Source organism: Crinia signifera, chromosome 9, assembly GCF_055691185.1.
Source record: "Crinia signifera chromosome 9, ASM5569118v1, whole genome shotgun sequence".
Lineage (NCBI taxonomy): Eukaryota > Metazoa > Chordata > Amphibia > Anura > Myobatrachidae > Crinia > Crinia signifera.
Window position 1 is genome coordinate 32,887,833 of NC_139225.1, and position 14,989 is coordinate 32,902,821.

The 14,989-nt window shown below is 45.8% G+C and overlaps 2 protein-coding genes across 2 annotated transcripts in view; one reads left to right on the top strand and one right to left on the bottom strand.

Moving 5' to 3' along the window:
• The window catches only part of CRAT (carnitine O-acetyltransferase), a 48,541-nt gene extending 35,468 nt beyond the window's left edge, over positions 1–13,073 (bottom strand). The window contains exon 1 of the mRNA XM_083158756.1: positions 12,774–13,073. Within this exon, the coding sequence (XP_083014882.1) occupies positions 12,774–12,800 (27 nt within the window). The 5' untranslated portion in view covers positions 12,801–13,073. The remainder of the gene's footprint in view (positions 1–12,773) is intronic.
• A 320-nt stretch (positions 13,074–13,393) lies between these two features.
• The window catches only part of PTPA (protein phosphatase 2 phosphatase activator), a 66,568-nt gene continuing 64,972 nt past the window's right edge, over positions 13,394–14,989 (top strand). Inside the window, exon 1 of the mRNA XM_083158757.1 lies at positions 13,394–13,618. Within this exon, the coding sequence (XP_083014883.1) occupies positions 13,594–13,618 (25 nt within the window). The 5' untranslated portion in view covers positions 13,394–13,593. The remainder of the gene's footprint in view (positions 13,619–14,989) is intronic.

Genomic DNA, 14,989 nt, shown 5'->3' on the forward strand with positions numbered 1-14,989 from the left:
TAGCCGCCACTGCACTGCCCGTCCCACAGCACTGCTATTTGTGATCACATGCCCGGCAAGGTCAGGGTGTGCTGGTGCTCAGGGACCCGCTGCCCGCCGTGCTGCTCCCAGTCAGTCTGCATGCATATGCCTGTCAGGTGGGCAGGCATATGCATAGCATACAGGGAGGTCGGACGTGATCTTATGTGCTGACCGTCCGACCTCCCTGATCCGGTCTGATGCGCACGGATCAGTTGTCACACAACTGCGATTTTGGGCCGATTTCACCCGGTTATCAGCCCAAAGTGCCAAAATCGGATGAAATTGTCCCAAAATCGTATAGTGTATGGGGGCCTTTAGCCGTGAGATAACTGGATATAAAGGTGCCCATACACGTTACAATTATTGTATACAACATCGCATCTCATCGCATCTCGGTTTTACGATGAGATGAGATCTAGTACAAAAAGTATGTGCTGCAGATACTTTTTGTACTAGATCTCATCTCATCTGATCTCATCGCAAAACCGAGATCGGATGAGATGCGATATTGTATACAATAATTGTAACGTGTATGGGCACCAACAAGTGTAAAGCAGCCCATACACGCTGCAATGTGAGCTGTCCCGATGTGTGCTTTGAGGTGCGCGCTTCCGCGGCACCTCATCGCACAGTACAAAAAGTATGTGCTTCCACATAGTTTTCATCACATTGCATGCACAACGTGTGCACAGGCAATGCAATGCGATGTGATCCGTGCTAATTAAGCACGGAAAGCATGCCCGTATCGGGGTGTGTATGGGCAGCATAAGGCCGCTGGATGGCTGGCTGCCGCTACTCGACCAATCACTATAGACCACAGGAAAAAGTTCAGGTGCAAAAAGCAGTCATTAGGTCGACAGAGTCTAAGGGGGGTATTCAATGTCAGGGGCACGGCTGTCGAGCTAGCGCGACAGCCGTGCCCCTGTCCCGTTCTCGGTGAGCTCTCCTGGAGCTCGGCAGTCGGGATTCAATGTCCCGGCCGCCGAGCGGCGAGAAGGGGGCGTGGCCGCGAGTTGCGGCCGGGAAGTGACGAGCTGCAGCCGGCAGCTCGTCACTTCCCGGCAGAACGAGCCCGACAGCTAGAGATGTCGGGCTCGTTCTGACAGGAAACCCTGTTCAATGCTGTCGGGGAAGACAACATTGAATAGGGCCCGTCGAGCATCTCCCCCACGGGAGATGCTCGACGGCGATTGAATCTCCCCCTAAATTGACAGTCTATAGGTTGACAGGCAATAAAGCGACACAAAAAAGAAATATGACATGCATTAGGTTGACATGATGAAAAGCCAGGCATGGAAAAAGTTTGACACGAGTTTTTCATGTTTTTTTTTTTTTTTTCAAACTGACTTGTCCAAACTTTACCATCCGATTGGGCATAGCAGGAGAACAGAACAGTGTGCTGAGCGCAGTGAGGCACCGTGCCAAAGCATGGCGAGCGCAGTGGTACAATAATACAGTTCATATATCGACAGACACACACAAATAAGAAAGAATTGCAAAAATATTATAAAGTCAATATTTTGCTTGTGTCAACCTTTTGACCATGTCAACTTAGCTAGCCACTAGCCACCTAACGATCCACACACAGAAGTGATGCAGAAAAGCAATGTTATAGTGTGTACACACGGTACAATATGCCTCCCAGTTGTCGTTATAGTCAACATCGTGTCGGCATCGCATGCAGATCGCAAGGGTTTTAACCCTTGCGATCCTGATGTGCGTTCACGTATCGCAAGGCAGATAGTCTTGGCTGCCATGACTATATAGTCAACATTTTGCCATTACATGCATGCCATGCTATGCGAGTCCCGACATCGGGATTCGTATAGCACGGCATATCCTACCGTGTGTACACACCATTAACCCGGTGTAAAGACAAAGGAGATTTTGGTGAACATTTATAAAATAAATAAATAAGCCCAGTGTATTTAAGGAGTTCACTTTCTTTTCGAACCTTTGGTTCTTGCAGATCAAGCGCTACATTTCCCGGCCTATAATCTAGAACAGGCGAGCAGCTGATCTCGTGAACAGATCTAGTGTCATCACAAATACTAAAAAGGGAACAGCACAGCGCTAAAAATAAAAGAAGCACAATCGTACCCCTCCTCACCCTGATGTTGGCTGCACCTATAGATGGACAGGTGGAAGGTATGCACTATTGCATGGTCATTAAATCCAAGTGTGACCTCGAATGAAGCACAACAAAACGGAAACATACTAATTTGGGAAGACGAAAACGGATTTTTATTTACAACAGACACGTCCCATATATGGGGGTTATTCTGATTTCATCGCTCCCATGCGCGTTCGCACGTGTCTGCACAATGCGCCCGTGATGCAGACAGAGGTGTCTTGGGTCTGGGAGCGCCTGCAAAATCATTCGATAATCAGCGATGTGATTGTATATATGCGAAACACCCATTCGCATGTGCGAGGGGATATTTGTCATGCTAAGGGGGGCAGCTGGTAGTGCGGCCGGCATTTAATCCACACGCAAAACTGCGAAATTAACAGCTTTGTGTGTGGACCAGAATAAGGATAGATAGATATATATATATATATATATATATATATATATATATATATATATATATATATATATATATATATATATATATATATATATATATATATATATATATATATAGTCAATAAGCCGGAACGACAATGACGCTTCTGGTAACGGCACCGTAAATCACCCCATAAATCTCTCATTTTAGTTTGCAGTGGGGGGAGGCAAGTATTAAAACACACAAGTTGTGACTAACTTATGTACAGATTTTGCGCGCACTGCACAACGCCACGTTATGAATTTTGCCTCGCTCCCATTGACCCCTTGGTTGACTTCTTTCTGGACATTTGAATATGCCATAATTATTGATTTTCTGGAATGAGTAGATTGAGGAGATTGTGACGTGTGAGGTTCATGCACCGGGTCAGTCGGCTCCCGGTAACCCTGCATCTGGCACAGATCACAGCCAGCTTCCACCTGACTAGCTGCCAGGTCAGAGTCCTCCTGTTCTCGGTTCAGGAATTTCCCCAGACTCTGCAGAACTATCCTCAGGTCATCCTGTAGGCGCTACAGATATGGGATTTTCATTAACATTCAAGAATGGAGATTGCAGCACCTTGTCCAAAACAGGATACGGCCGCTAGGTCAACAATATGAAGGTCATTAGGTCAACGTGAGTTTTTCACATTTTTTGGAGCCTACTTGTACCGACAGGCGGTATTTCATACCCTACCACCCTCTAGGGCAGGGCTGGGCAACACCGGCCCTCCAGATGTTGATGAACTACACATCCCAGCATGCCTTGCATTAGTTTCAGCATGGCCACATAGCAGAACTAATGCAAAGCATCCTGGGATGTGTAGTTCATTAACATCTGGAGGGCCGGTGTTGCCCAGCCCTGCACTAGGGTGTGGAGGGAGAATATAATAGTGTGCCGAGGGCAGCGACCATGCGAGGGGACGCGGTACACTATAACCGGTGTCAATGTCATCAAAACTTGGGACAAATATTTACCGAACGCGTATATGTCCGAATTAATCTAACCTAATGTTTACCAAACTTGGGTAACGAAATTTCGCAATCCGCAATACTGTTGCGCATTCATACACAACTCACTATCGAATGATCCCCCTCCCCCCTCTGACATCCTGTCCGTCAAATTGCGAGGGGATTGCAATGAGGTATTTTCGCTATGACTGTCGCTATTGTGGCTCACGCATGCGCGCTACAATCTGTACACATGCAAAGTCCTTCGATAATCGAACGGATTGGGAAATTGCACAATAGCGATCACGTCTGAATAGCCCCCTTGGTTCTCAAGGCACCCCAACAGTCCATGCTTTAAGGATATCCATGCTTAAGCACAGGTGACTTAATTAGTCCCTTAGTCATGGATTGCCTTAAAATCTGGACAGTTAGGGCGGCCTAAGGACCGAGATCACAGGAACTAATGCTCTAACCCAGGGGTGGGCCATATGCGGCCCGTTAACAGCTGACTGGCCTGCCGCTCAGCGCTGCTGTATGTGTGTCCAATGGTGGCTGTGTGTGTGTGCGCGCGCAGCGTAGTCCGGTGTAGCCGATGTTCAGCCTGTGCGTAGCAAGTGTAAGGCGTGGCCTGGCGCATGTGCGATAGGCCGCAGGACTACGCCGCGCACACACACGGCCGCCATCAGACACACATACAGCAGTGCCGAGCCACCCTGCTGGAAGTATTAAGTGGCCCCCCAGCTGAAATATTTGCCCACCCCTGTTCTAACCCAGGTTAAAACTTTGGGGTGTGGATTGAAAGGTTTACAGTGTCTAGGTAGACAGTCAGTAGGTCAACATGGAAAAAGCCAACAGTAAGAAAGTTGACATAGACTAGGTTGACTCAATCAAAAAGGTCGACAGGCTCAAACGGTTGACACTAGCTAAACGACATGGAAAAGGTAAACATGAGTTCTTCAAATTTTTGTTTAAACGTTTTTATTGATTTTCCATAGTAAAATACAATATACTTTCCATTCACTTTGTCAAGATTTTACATCACATGTTTGAACAAATAAACTGTGTTATAATTAATAAAACACCATTATATAATCAATCTCGGTTTGTGTGTCATTTTACTCTATATAGTATTTACCAGCTAATTCTTTTCCAAAAATTCTCTGTCGTAATGTTCTATGAATACTGTTTAGAATAACCGTGGTATATTATTATGTCTTCAATTACAACATTATATCTTAACATAAAATTAACATATGCTAAACTTCCCTTTAGCCCTCCCCCCCCCCTCCCTTTAAGCTAAAACTGAATGAATCCCCCCTCCTCCCTCCTTCCCCCCCCCTCCCCCCTCCCTTTTAGAGACTCGGTGCATCTTGATTAATAGATAATGATTTAAGCAGGTACCAGGATGTGCCCTCAAATAGTTTCATAACTGTTTTCTGCGCCTCCACCTCTAGTGAATTAATATACGTTCCCCATTTAGCATAAAATTTTTTGACCCCTTCCTCCACCATTGGGAGAGTGGCTCTCCTATCAAAGTAAAGCATTTGTAACAGGGCTATTTTAACGTCTTGTAAAAAGGGAGGCGTGGCTACAGTCCAATTCCTCAAAATAACTTTTTTTGCCACTGTCACTGTTACAGTTAGGAATGGGATCAGTTCTTTCTTTCGACCACATAAATCCCAGTTGGAGAAGTTCGCACAAAGCATTGCTAGTGGGTCTTTTGTAAGCTTTAAACCACATATTGTATTTATATAAGCCGTAACTTTGTCCCAGAATTTTCTAATTTTTCCACACTCCCACACATGGTGGAAGAATGTGGCGTTGGACCCCTTACATTTGAGACAGCTTCCCACCTCTCCAGGGACAAAGTGTTTTCTCTGGGCTTGGGAGATGTATGCCCTATGTATAGTTTTTATGTGAACCTCTTGCAGCATGGCCGAATGTAATGCCTTTAATGTTTTTTCCATGTGTTTACATAATATATCTGTCGAGGTTATCCCCGGGATGTCGGCCTGCCACTTGGGTACCATAGCCTTCCAAACCACCTCTGGAGTGGCTGGAAGTAAATCTCCATAGATGTATCTAATTCTAAAAGGACCAGTGGCACTCAACACAAAAACCTGTTTCATCACATCTTGTTGTTCCACATTCCACATAGGTCCTCCCTTTGCCTGAATAAAATGTCTGACCTGCAGGAACATAAAGAAGTCCCTGCTGGGCAGCGAGTATTTAGTCGACAGCTCACTGAATGAGAGAAGGTGTCCCCCGGGGTCGAATACATCCTTGATTGCCATTATTCCATTTTTCCGCCACCTATCATAGCCTATTTCTGTCAAGCCCGGTGTGAAGCCTGGGTTTCCCCAGAGTGTGTCATATTTAGTATTCTGGTGGTTTCGGCCTAGTTGTTTGTTAATGTATAACCATGCGGAGTATGTGTCTTTGAATAATATGTTATTTCGGGCCATTTGGGGTATTTTGGCCCGTGGGACATGTAGTAGTCCTGCCAGGGAGAACGGCGCTACCATATTTTCTTCCAACCCTTTGTGGGTATATGAATTTGTCCCCATCATCCAGTCTAAAATATACCTCATAAATATCGCTTGATTAAAGGCTAAGACATTTGGGATCCCCAATCCTCCATCTGTTTTTTTAAGATAAACTTTGTGCCTGGCAATCCTCGCCTTTTTACCTTGCCATAAGAATTCAAAAAAAGCCTTATTTATTTTTTTTATACTATTTCTAGATAATTTTAGTGGCAGCATCTGCATACAGTAAGATAGCTTTGGGAATGCTATTGCCTGTAATACTGTTGCCCTTCCTAGTAACGAAAGTGGTAAAGGTTTCCATATTTTCAGTAGCCTCTCTATTTCTGCAATAATGGGGGGATAATTTACGTGATATAGATCGCTTGTCTTACCTGGGACGTTGATGCCTAGGTATTTGATGGCTTTAGTGTTCAACTTGAATGGGGATATAGTGTGAGCAGGGGCCTCAGCAACCCGGGGTCCTAGTACTTGTAGGATTTCTGATTTGTGGAAATTAATTCTATATCCCGCAAATGACCCAAATTTAGTAATAATCTCTCTAATAGTTGGCAAAGACTCAGTTAGATTTGTCACAAATAATAACATGTCGTCTGCAAAGAGACTGACCTTTAATTCCACTGATCCCACTCTGATACCCGTATATTTCTGACTTGTTCTCAATGCTACCGCCAGTGGCTCTAAAGCCAGTGCGAACAGCAATGGGGACAGCGGGCACCCCTGCCTTGTCCCCTTTTGAATAAGGAAGGGTGAAGATATGTAACCGTTGCACGCCACTTGAGTGTAGGGCAGAGTATAAAGGGACTTTATGATGTTAACAAAGGCCAGCGGGAACCCAAATCTCCCCAATGTTTCATAAAGATGATCCCAGGTGACCAGGTCAAACGCCTTTTCAGCGTCCATAGAAATTATGACCTGATCACCTGAGCCGCCTGCCTCTTCTAATTTCTGCACCACCGCCAACAGTTTGCGTACATTCACTACCGAATGTCGGCCATGTATAAAACCGGTCTGGTCCTCAGAGATGACTGTAGGCAAAATATGTTTAATTCTTTCTGATATTATTTTAGTTAACAGCTTATAGTCTGTGTTGAGGAGCGAGATTGGTCTGTAGGAGCCGGGGTCTTCCAGATCTCTTCCCGGTTTCGGGAGAACCTTAACCACCGCAGAATTAAAATATAGTGGTAATTGTTGCCCCTTGAGTATCATGTTAAAGACTGTGACTAGTGTTTCGCTCAGTTTGGGTTTTAGGATTTTATAAAATTCTCCTGAATAGCCATCTGGTCCTGGAGCTTTGAGGGGTTTTAGCTTGGCTATGGCCTGCTCCACCTCTTCCTTTGAAATAGGAGCCAGAATGCGATCGGCTGCCTCGCTGGATATTTGAGGCAGCTCTATATCCCTCCAGAATTTTTCCTTTTCCTCTTGCTTAATCTCTCCCTGTGAGTACAATTTAGAATAAAACTTTCTCAATGTCTCTAGGATGTCTGTCCCCTTATGTATCCTGTCCCCGTCCATCGTTTTTAGGGATTTTATAAGTGTTGGGGGTCTAGCTCCTCTCATTAAGTTAGATAGCAAACGCCCATTTTTATTCCCATGTCTATAGAACTGAAAATTAGTGTTGTTCACCTGTTTTAGCGTTTGAGCTTCTAGTAATGCATCGAACTGAGTCTTCGCCTGAGAATATTCCTTTTTGTGTTCCAAAGTTGGGGAAGAGCTATATGTAGCATATGTATTCGTTAAATGTTCCTGGGCCTTGACTATATCCGCCGATCTCTCTTTGCGGTGTTTATTTACAAAGGATATGATCTCTCCCCTCAACACCGCTTTGGCTGCCTGCCACTTAAGTAATGGGTCAGAATCATGTTCCTCATTATTAAATTGATACTCCATCCACTTGGCCTCCAGGGCATCTCTAAATGTTTTTGAGGACGCCAGGTATGAGGGGAACCTCCATTGGCGATGACTCCCAACATCTAAGGCCGTCTCCATAATTATCCATATCATGGAGTGATCTGAAACGCATATCGGCTCCATTCCTGCCTCAAGCAGTCTGCCACAAAGGCCAGTGGACAGGAGTATATAGTCGATACGAGACAGAGTCCCATGTGCCGCCGAGAGACATGAATATTCCCTATCTGTGGGGTGTAGCAGTCTCCAGCTGTCTACCAACTGGAGCTGTGCTGAAAGTTCTCCTATACCCAGTGGTGGCTTTGCTGGCTTGCTTTTGGGCTGGGAGGATTTATCTAGTGTCGGTTGGGCCACCATGTTGAAGTCTCCCCCTAGTATTAACCTTGAGTCAGCATAGGGATACAATTTTGAAAGTAAACTGGTAAAAAATTTCCTAGAGTAAGTATTGGGCGCGTAAATATTGCATATGATATATTGTTCTCCCTGTATCAGCATTTCTGTTATTACAAAACGTCCCTCTGGATCTTTAACTATTTTAGAGACTATCGCTCCCAATGTTCTCCTTGATAATATGGCCACCCCCCTAGCTTTTGAATTGTATGAGGCATATGCCTCTACCTTAAAACCCATGGTCCCTAGTTTATCGTGTTCACTATCTGTAAGATGGGTCTCCTGAAGTAGTATTATATCTGCCTTCTGCTTTCTGAGATATAACAGGAGTTTTTTCCGCTTTATCGGGGAGTTTATGCCCCCCACATTCCACGAGCACAGCTTAATATTGGACATTTAACATTACTAGTAAGATAATATCAAACCTTAGGTGCATCAAGTCTCGAGTCCCTCCCTTCCCCTTCCCCGCCCCGTTTCCCCCCCTTCCCAACAATGATGTGCGATGCATTCCCTCCCCCTTCCCCCCCCCCTTTACCAGGAAGAATTCCCTCCAGAGTGCATTCACTCCCATATCACGTAATATATAAAATGCAACTTCTAGCAGCGAAGGATCAGGCCCCAAACAACTAGCCCTCTCCCTGCTAACACAATTCTATTGGCAGTCTGCCAAACTTCCGTCTACCTCTACGCACCTGGTTTGGCGAGATCCAATCGATCTCCCAGACTGCGTAGTTGGGTCGGCACCCCTAATAGTAACAATTAACTTATAACAATTTGAACCACGTTCCCTTTATCCTTCCATGGGTATCTTTTTAGGATATACAAAGCATAACTAGTCATACACAAACGTGTGCATGAGAGGCTAAGTTATATGGATATTCAATTGCGTTAATCATTTTCGTGTATATTCTCCATCATAAGTATACTTATCAATCATTCTGCATAACGTCCATGAGGCAATAATCAGTCGCCTCCCAACGGGCCTGGGGGGCCACGTGTCGGAGCTGTATCTGTGTTTTCCATTCTAAGGTATGCTCTTGCATCTGCCGCTGTGGAAAAGTCTCTAAATGAGTCTCCTTCAAACACCCTAAGGCGGGCAGGGTAGAGCAGAGCAAACTTCCTCTTGTCTGAAATCAATCTGGAACAAATACTAGTGAATTCCTTACGCGCTCTGGTAACTTCAGCTGAATAGTCTTGGAAGAGGTGCAGTTTATGGCCCTCCCACTGTAATGATTTCTGCTTGCGCGACGCTGTCCACATAGTCTCCTTGTGCAAATAATTCAAACATTTGAATATGGTTACTCTTGGTCTGACATTCACCCCTTCTTTTTCTGGTCCCAGTCTGTGGGCTCTCTCAATTACCATATCTGTGCAATCCTGCTCCACCCCTAGTAAGGCCGGTAAGGTATTGCGGATAAAGTGATGTAGTGCTGGTCCCCTGACCGTCTCTGGGAGACCCACCAATCTCAGATTTGATCTCCTTGACCTGTTTTCAAGGTCATCGACCTTATTGGTTAGTGTGTACACAGACTTCTGTAAAGCATTATTATGAGCTTTCAGCTCCTGGACATCATGGAACGTTGCTCCTATCTGTGCTTCGTTATGTGAGACTCTCTGTGTGAGCTGCGACATGTGTCCCTTTAAGTCAGCAAAACTTTGGTTAAATGCCTCTGCCTGTTCCCTGAACATAGGGGTAATGGTGGCTTTGATTGCCCGCACCATGCTTTGGTATGCCTCATTCCCTGTGTCCTCCTCATCCCCTCTGCTGATGTCTCTTATAAAGCATTCTGGGGTGCCTTTGAGGGATGCTGTGGGGGAATTTGGGGATCCCCTTGTTACCTGCTGCTGCTGGCTGGGCTGAGGCTGTACCTGCTGCGGTGAGGAGCGTCTTGGCTGGTTTTGCGGTGGCTCTGTGTCAGCGTGTGCTGGGGCGGTCGCCATCTTGGGCTGCTGCGGCGTCTGTGCTGACACTGTGGCTCGGCGGCTCTGGCGCTTCGGCATGGGAGAGAGACCCCTCTTTCTGCACCGCGCCTGCCGCTCTGTTATGTCCTCCACTCGGCTGAGCTGCTGGGGACCGTGGTCCGGCAAGTTAGGGGTGCCGCCCGCCTCGCCGTCCACGGAGCTCCTTCTCACGCGGCCGTCTTGCTCGGGGCCGGAAGCGGAAGTCGAGTTCTTCAAATTTTTAAGCCGATGTCGACACCTGTCAACGTGATAGATCTCTTTGCTCTCCATACTTCAGGCCTGGTTTACTGTTCCCAATTCTAGTCCACGTGGATGGTAAAAAATAAAATAAAAAAAGTGTCGACATTTTGTCAATGTTGACCTTTTGACTGTGTCAACCTTAACCTTAAGAACTTAAGAATAGAACTCAGATATACAAAAGCGCTGTATACAACGCAGCCCCTGTAGAGTATGGTGTATGAGCAATTGGTCTGAGTTCTACAGATATTGCCTCTCTTTAACGAGTCCCCTAAACTTACATCATGATGGTGGAAATTCCAAGCTGGAAGCATTAAGAAATCTTTTTATAGCCTGTCCTGGCTTTGTATCAATCAGGCAGTTGTCTTTATATGAAGTCAGCTGCTAGGAGAAGCTCTGGGAAGGGGTCCTGAGAGGTTATAGGGGGTAAGTATGCCAAAATGGTCTTTACCTTGTTTAAATTCAAGGACTACAAAAGTCAATAAAGTTTTGAAGACAATACAAATTGTAGGCAATGAATCGGCTGGAAGGGTGCTCCAAGTGTTTCACTAACCGCATTATTTTCCCTAATCAGCTACATTCAGCAAATAATATAAATAGATAATTGTGCTTTACAAGGTATTTTCACTCAAACATCCAAGGTAATAAATAATAAAATAAACTCTTTATGCTGAAAATAAATGGGCGCATAATAATTCACTTGCATTTTTGGTTATTTGGTATTTTTGGATAAATAAACTCCACAGACGTACACTGGGTGCACATTACCTCCGCAATCAAACAAGTTACAGTCAAAGAATACACCCCAAGGTACAGAACAGACTGCAAACAATTAGAAGGCACAGCAGTGACATACTGTAACACGTGTCCCATCCTGGGTTTAATTCAATGTCACTCTGTTTACCAAAGTAAAATTAGCCATTCAATCACTGCAGGGGGAACAAACCCTTAAAAGTATCCACACACATGGCGCTAGAGCTGTATTAGTACATAGAGCGCGTTTAATCTGCCCTGTCTGATTTAGGGCATAGAGGGCAGATGTATTAACCCTGGAGAAGAGATAAACTGGAGATAAAGTGAAAGGAGATAAAGCAACAGCCAATCAACTCCCAACTGTCATATTCAAACACAGTTCATTGGCTGGTGCTTTGGGCCAGATGTATCAAACTTCAAAAAGTGATAAAGCGGAGAGTGATAAAACAACCAGCCAATCAACTCATATCTGTCATTTTTCAATCCCAGCCTGTAACATGGTAGTTAGGAGCTGATTGGCTGGCTATCACTCTCCATTTTATCACTTTTTGAAGCTTGATACATCTGTCCCTTTATCTCCTTTCACTTTATCTCTTCTCCAGGTTTAATACATCTTCCCCAGTATGCCAATACTAGCGCACCACCCATACATACTACAGCCAGGACTTTAATACAGCTTAGCTGGGCCGCACCTGGTATTTTTGTACCCTGCTTGCGACCCTTTCACATTGCCGTTCCTACACAACTTTATGCCGGGTGAGTGACATCAGCGGAGGCAGGTCCTGAGGCTACGCTGGGAGACGAATTAATCTCCCAACACCGGCTATTTCATTGCATTGAATGGGATGTGAATCGGGTTACCCATTTACACTGCACCATGAGCCGGATTTCACCTGGGAGATTTTCTACTGCAAAATATCCAGGATGGCTGAGCGCTCATGTGTAATAACCCGGGATATTTAGGGCGGTGTAAAAGCAGTAGTAGTCAGGGACTAGACAGTATAGCCATAACTTAGAAAGTTTCAACAAATAAACAGGCGCTGTGGAACCCTTGTGGCACCATATAAATATACAATAATAACAACAACAACAAGACTAACAAGCCAATATAAATATTTAAGTAGTGACTGCTGCTTGCAAATCCAGTTTAGGCATTATGTATCAACAAGTAAAAGCAAAAGTTTCTGTGTTTCTATATACAAGACAAAGGAATGTCACAGTGATTTGGGATCAGTTATGCAACTTCACACTTCACAACTGTTTATTTGCAAAACTAAAACCCGAGTTGCAGAGTCAATGAGTGGAAACCGAGTGCACTTGCTGTGACAGACAGACCCACAGCAGTGCCTTTACTACACAGACTGCAAATATGCCTATATGCATTACACCAGATTAATTATTTTGCATTGGCAAAGCCCAATTAGTAAACCACCCCCAGATCTGCAACTTGCAGCACTTACCATGGCTTTAGCTACGAAAGACAACATGTCTCCTGCAGGGAAATGCTACTCACAGCCCCAGTGCAAAGTCCCTGTGTGATTAGGAGCTGTCACTGGTGTCTTTCACAATCTGTCCCTCACAAGGACAGCGTTACAAGGGTGCAAGGTAACTTCATAGCTGCTGATCTGTCAACAAAACTATGCGTTACACCGGGGTGGGGCACAGCGGCCATTTTTAAGAAGGGCATCTCCTCACGCCGTGGATGCCCGTACGTATCATAACGTAACCGCATGCACTCTTTACCAGACGTTGGCATTCTGATTACAATTGGGCATAAATGTTCGGAAGATGAGATCTACGGGATTGCCAGGAACAAACATGACGGCGCTGTACTGCGCCGCCATCTTGGTCGTGGGCAAAAGCGTAGTGCTTACTGCTTCGATTGTTTTTACAGCGATTTCAACACACGATTGCCAAGTTATCGCCATTTAGCGGTGATTTGCCTGATTTGCTTGTTTTCCCCCCCGCACACGTGGCCGTGTGAGCGGAATTCAGCATCGTAGCCCTTTTTAAAGATGACGTACAGGGTATATTCCGCGGCCATTTTGACTATGGGCAGATGCCACTAACTCCCACCTAGCGCGCTTATATGTTGTGAATTTAAGATGTGAAACAGCATGGGCGTGTTTATGTTATTTTAGCCATCTAGAAGAACGAGGACCAGGGTTCAGGGTGCCTGGGGACGGAGCGGGTGAGCAGAAGAGGGCGTGTCATTCGGAGGGAAGGAGGTGAAAGGTGAAAAGTAAAAGGTGAAGAGGCATAGAACCCGGCTGCAGGAAGATGGCTGAGAGAGAACAGCAGACAGGTCTGTCACCGGGGAGCAAGTCACCCCCGATTAATAACGCACCGAGTCAGAGAGAGGCTGGGGGGCCGGAAGTGCTCGGCAGTCACATGGCGCTAGGCCGCTGCAGTGCTCCCTCATTATTACCATGGTAACCATGTGAATACGCAGCGCTCGTCTCAGGCAGCATGCACCAGTGCTTGTGGAACTACAAGTGTCAACATACCTGCCCACTGTCTGCTCTACTGTTAGGGCATGCTGGTACTTGCAGTTCCTGGACTATCAAACAGCATGCACTAGGGCCTTGATGACTAACCTTAACACTCCAGCTGTTGTTGAACTACACATTCCAGCATGCTCTGCATCAGATTTAGCGTGGCCAAATAGAAAAAACTGAAGCAGAGCATGCTGGTATGTGTAGTTCAACAACATCTGTAGTGTCAAAGTTAGCCAACGTGCCCGGCCAATGTCTGCTCTACTGTTAGGGCATGCTGGTACTTGCAGTTAACAGTATGCACCAGGGCTTGCGGAACAACAAGTGTCAACATACCTGCCCACGTTTTGTTCTACTGCTAGGGCATGCTGATACTTGCAGTTCCACTACAGCTGGACAGTACAGTTTGCCTGTACACATCCTGGAAGGACTTGCGGCTCCCCGAGAGCAGCCATAGGTTACCTAGTGCAGGGGTAGATGGTTGGGCGCATCTCTGTTGACAGTGCCATGCTGCGGAATGCTGTAGCTGGAGATGTCCTCCGTCCTGCATGCAGGGCCAATGGTGTTCGTGCTGACAGCGTGCGTGAATGCATGTCTTCGGAACCACACTAGACGGTATCCTGATTTTGTCGTTCCGGTCGTAATCTACATAATTGTTATGAATATCGTTGGTAAAGAATATAGGGCATACACACTGAACGTTACCGCTAACATCGTTAAGTGACATCACCCGGTCCTTGCTCAGAACATGCAGTCATTGACCGTATGCTCATTCTAGCAGCCTGCATCTTCCAAAACCCATGCAGTTCCTCTTCCCTGCCTGGGGTGTCTCACTGCAGCAAACTCTGTAATTCTGGAGCTTATAGTTCTAGTCACCATCTGCCCCATCTAGGGGGTGCCTGTGACACCTACCCCTGGGGAGGAAGATATTACAGGGGTATGGATCATTCCAGTTTTTACTGAATCCTCATTATTTTGCATGCAGGCTAAATACTGGCTACGTGTGTCTGTAGTCCACAAATGCCCAGAGAGCCCCCCCCCCCTCCTTCCCCCCATGCTGTACTCCAATCTCAGAATCAGGCCCAATATGTGCATCTCAGGAGTCTGCAAACAGACATGTTGAGGTTGGGGGTGATCGCACCTGGGTGGCAGAATAATTGAAAAGTTGCTTGTGGGCGCCA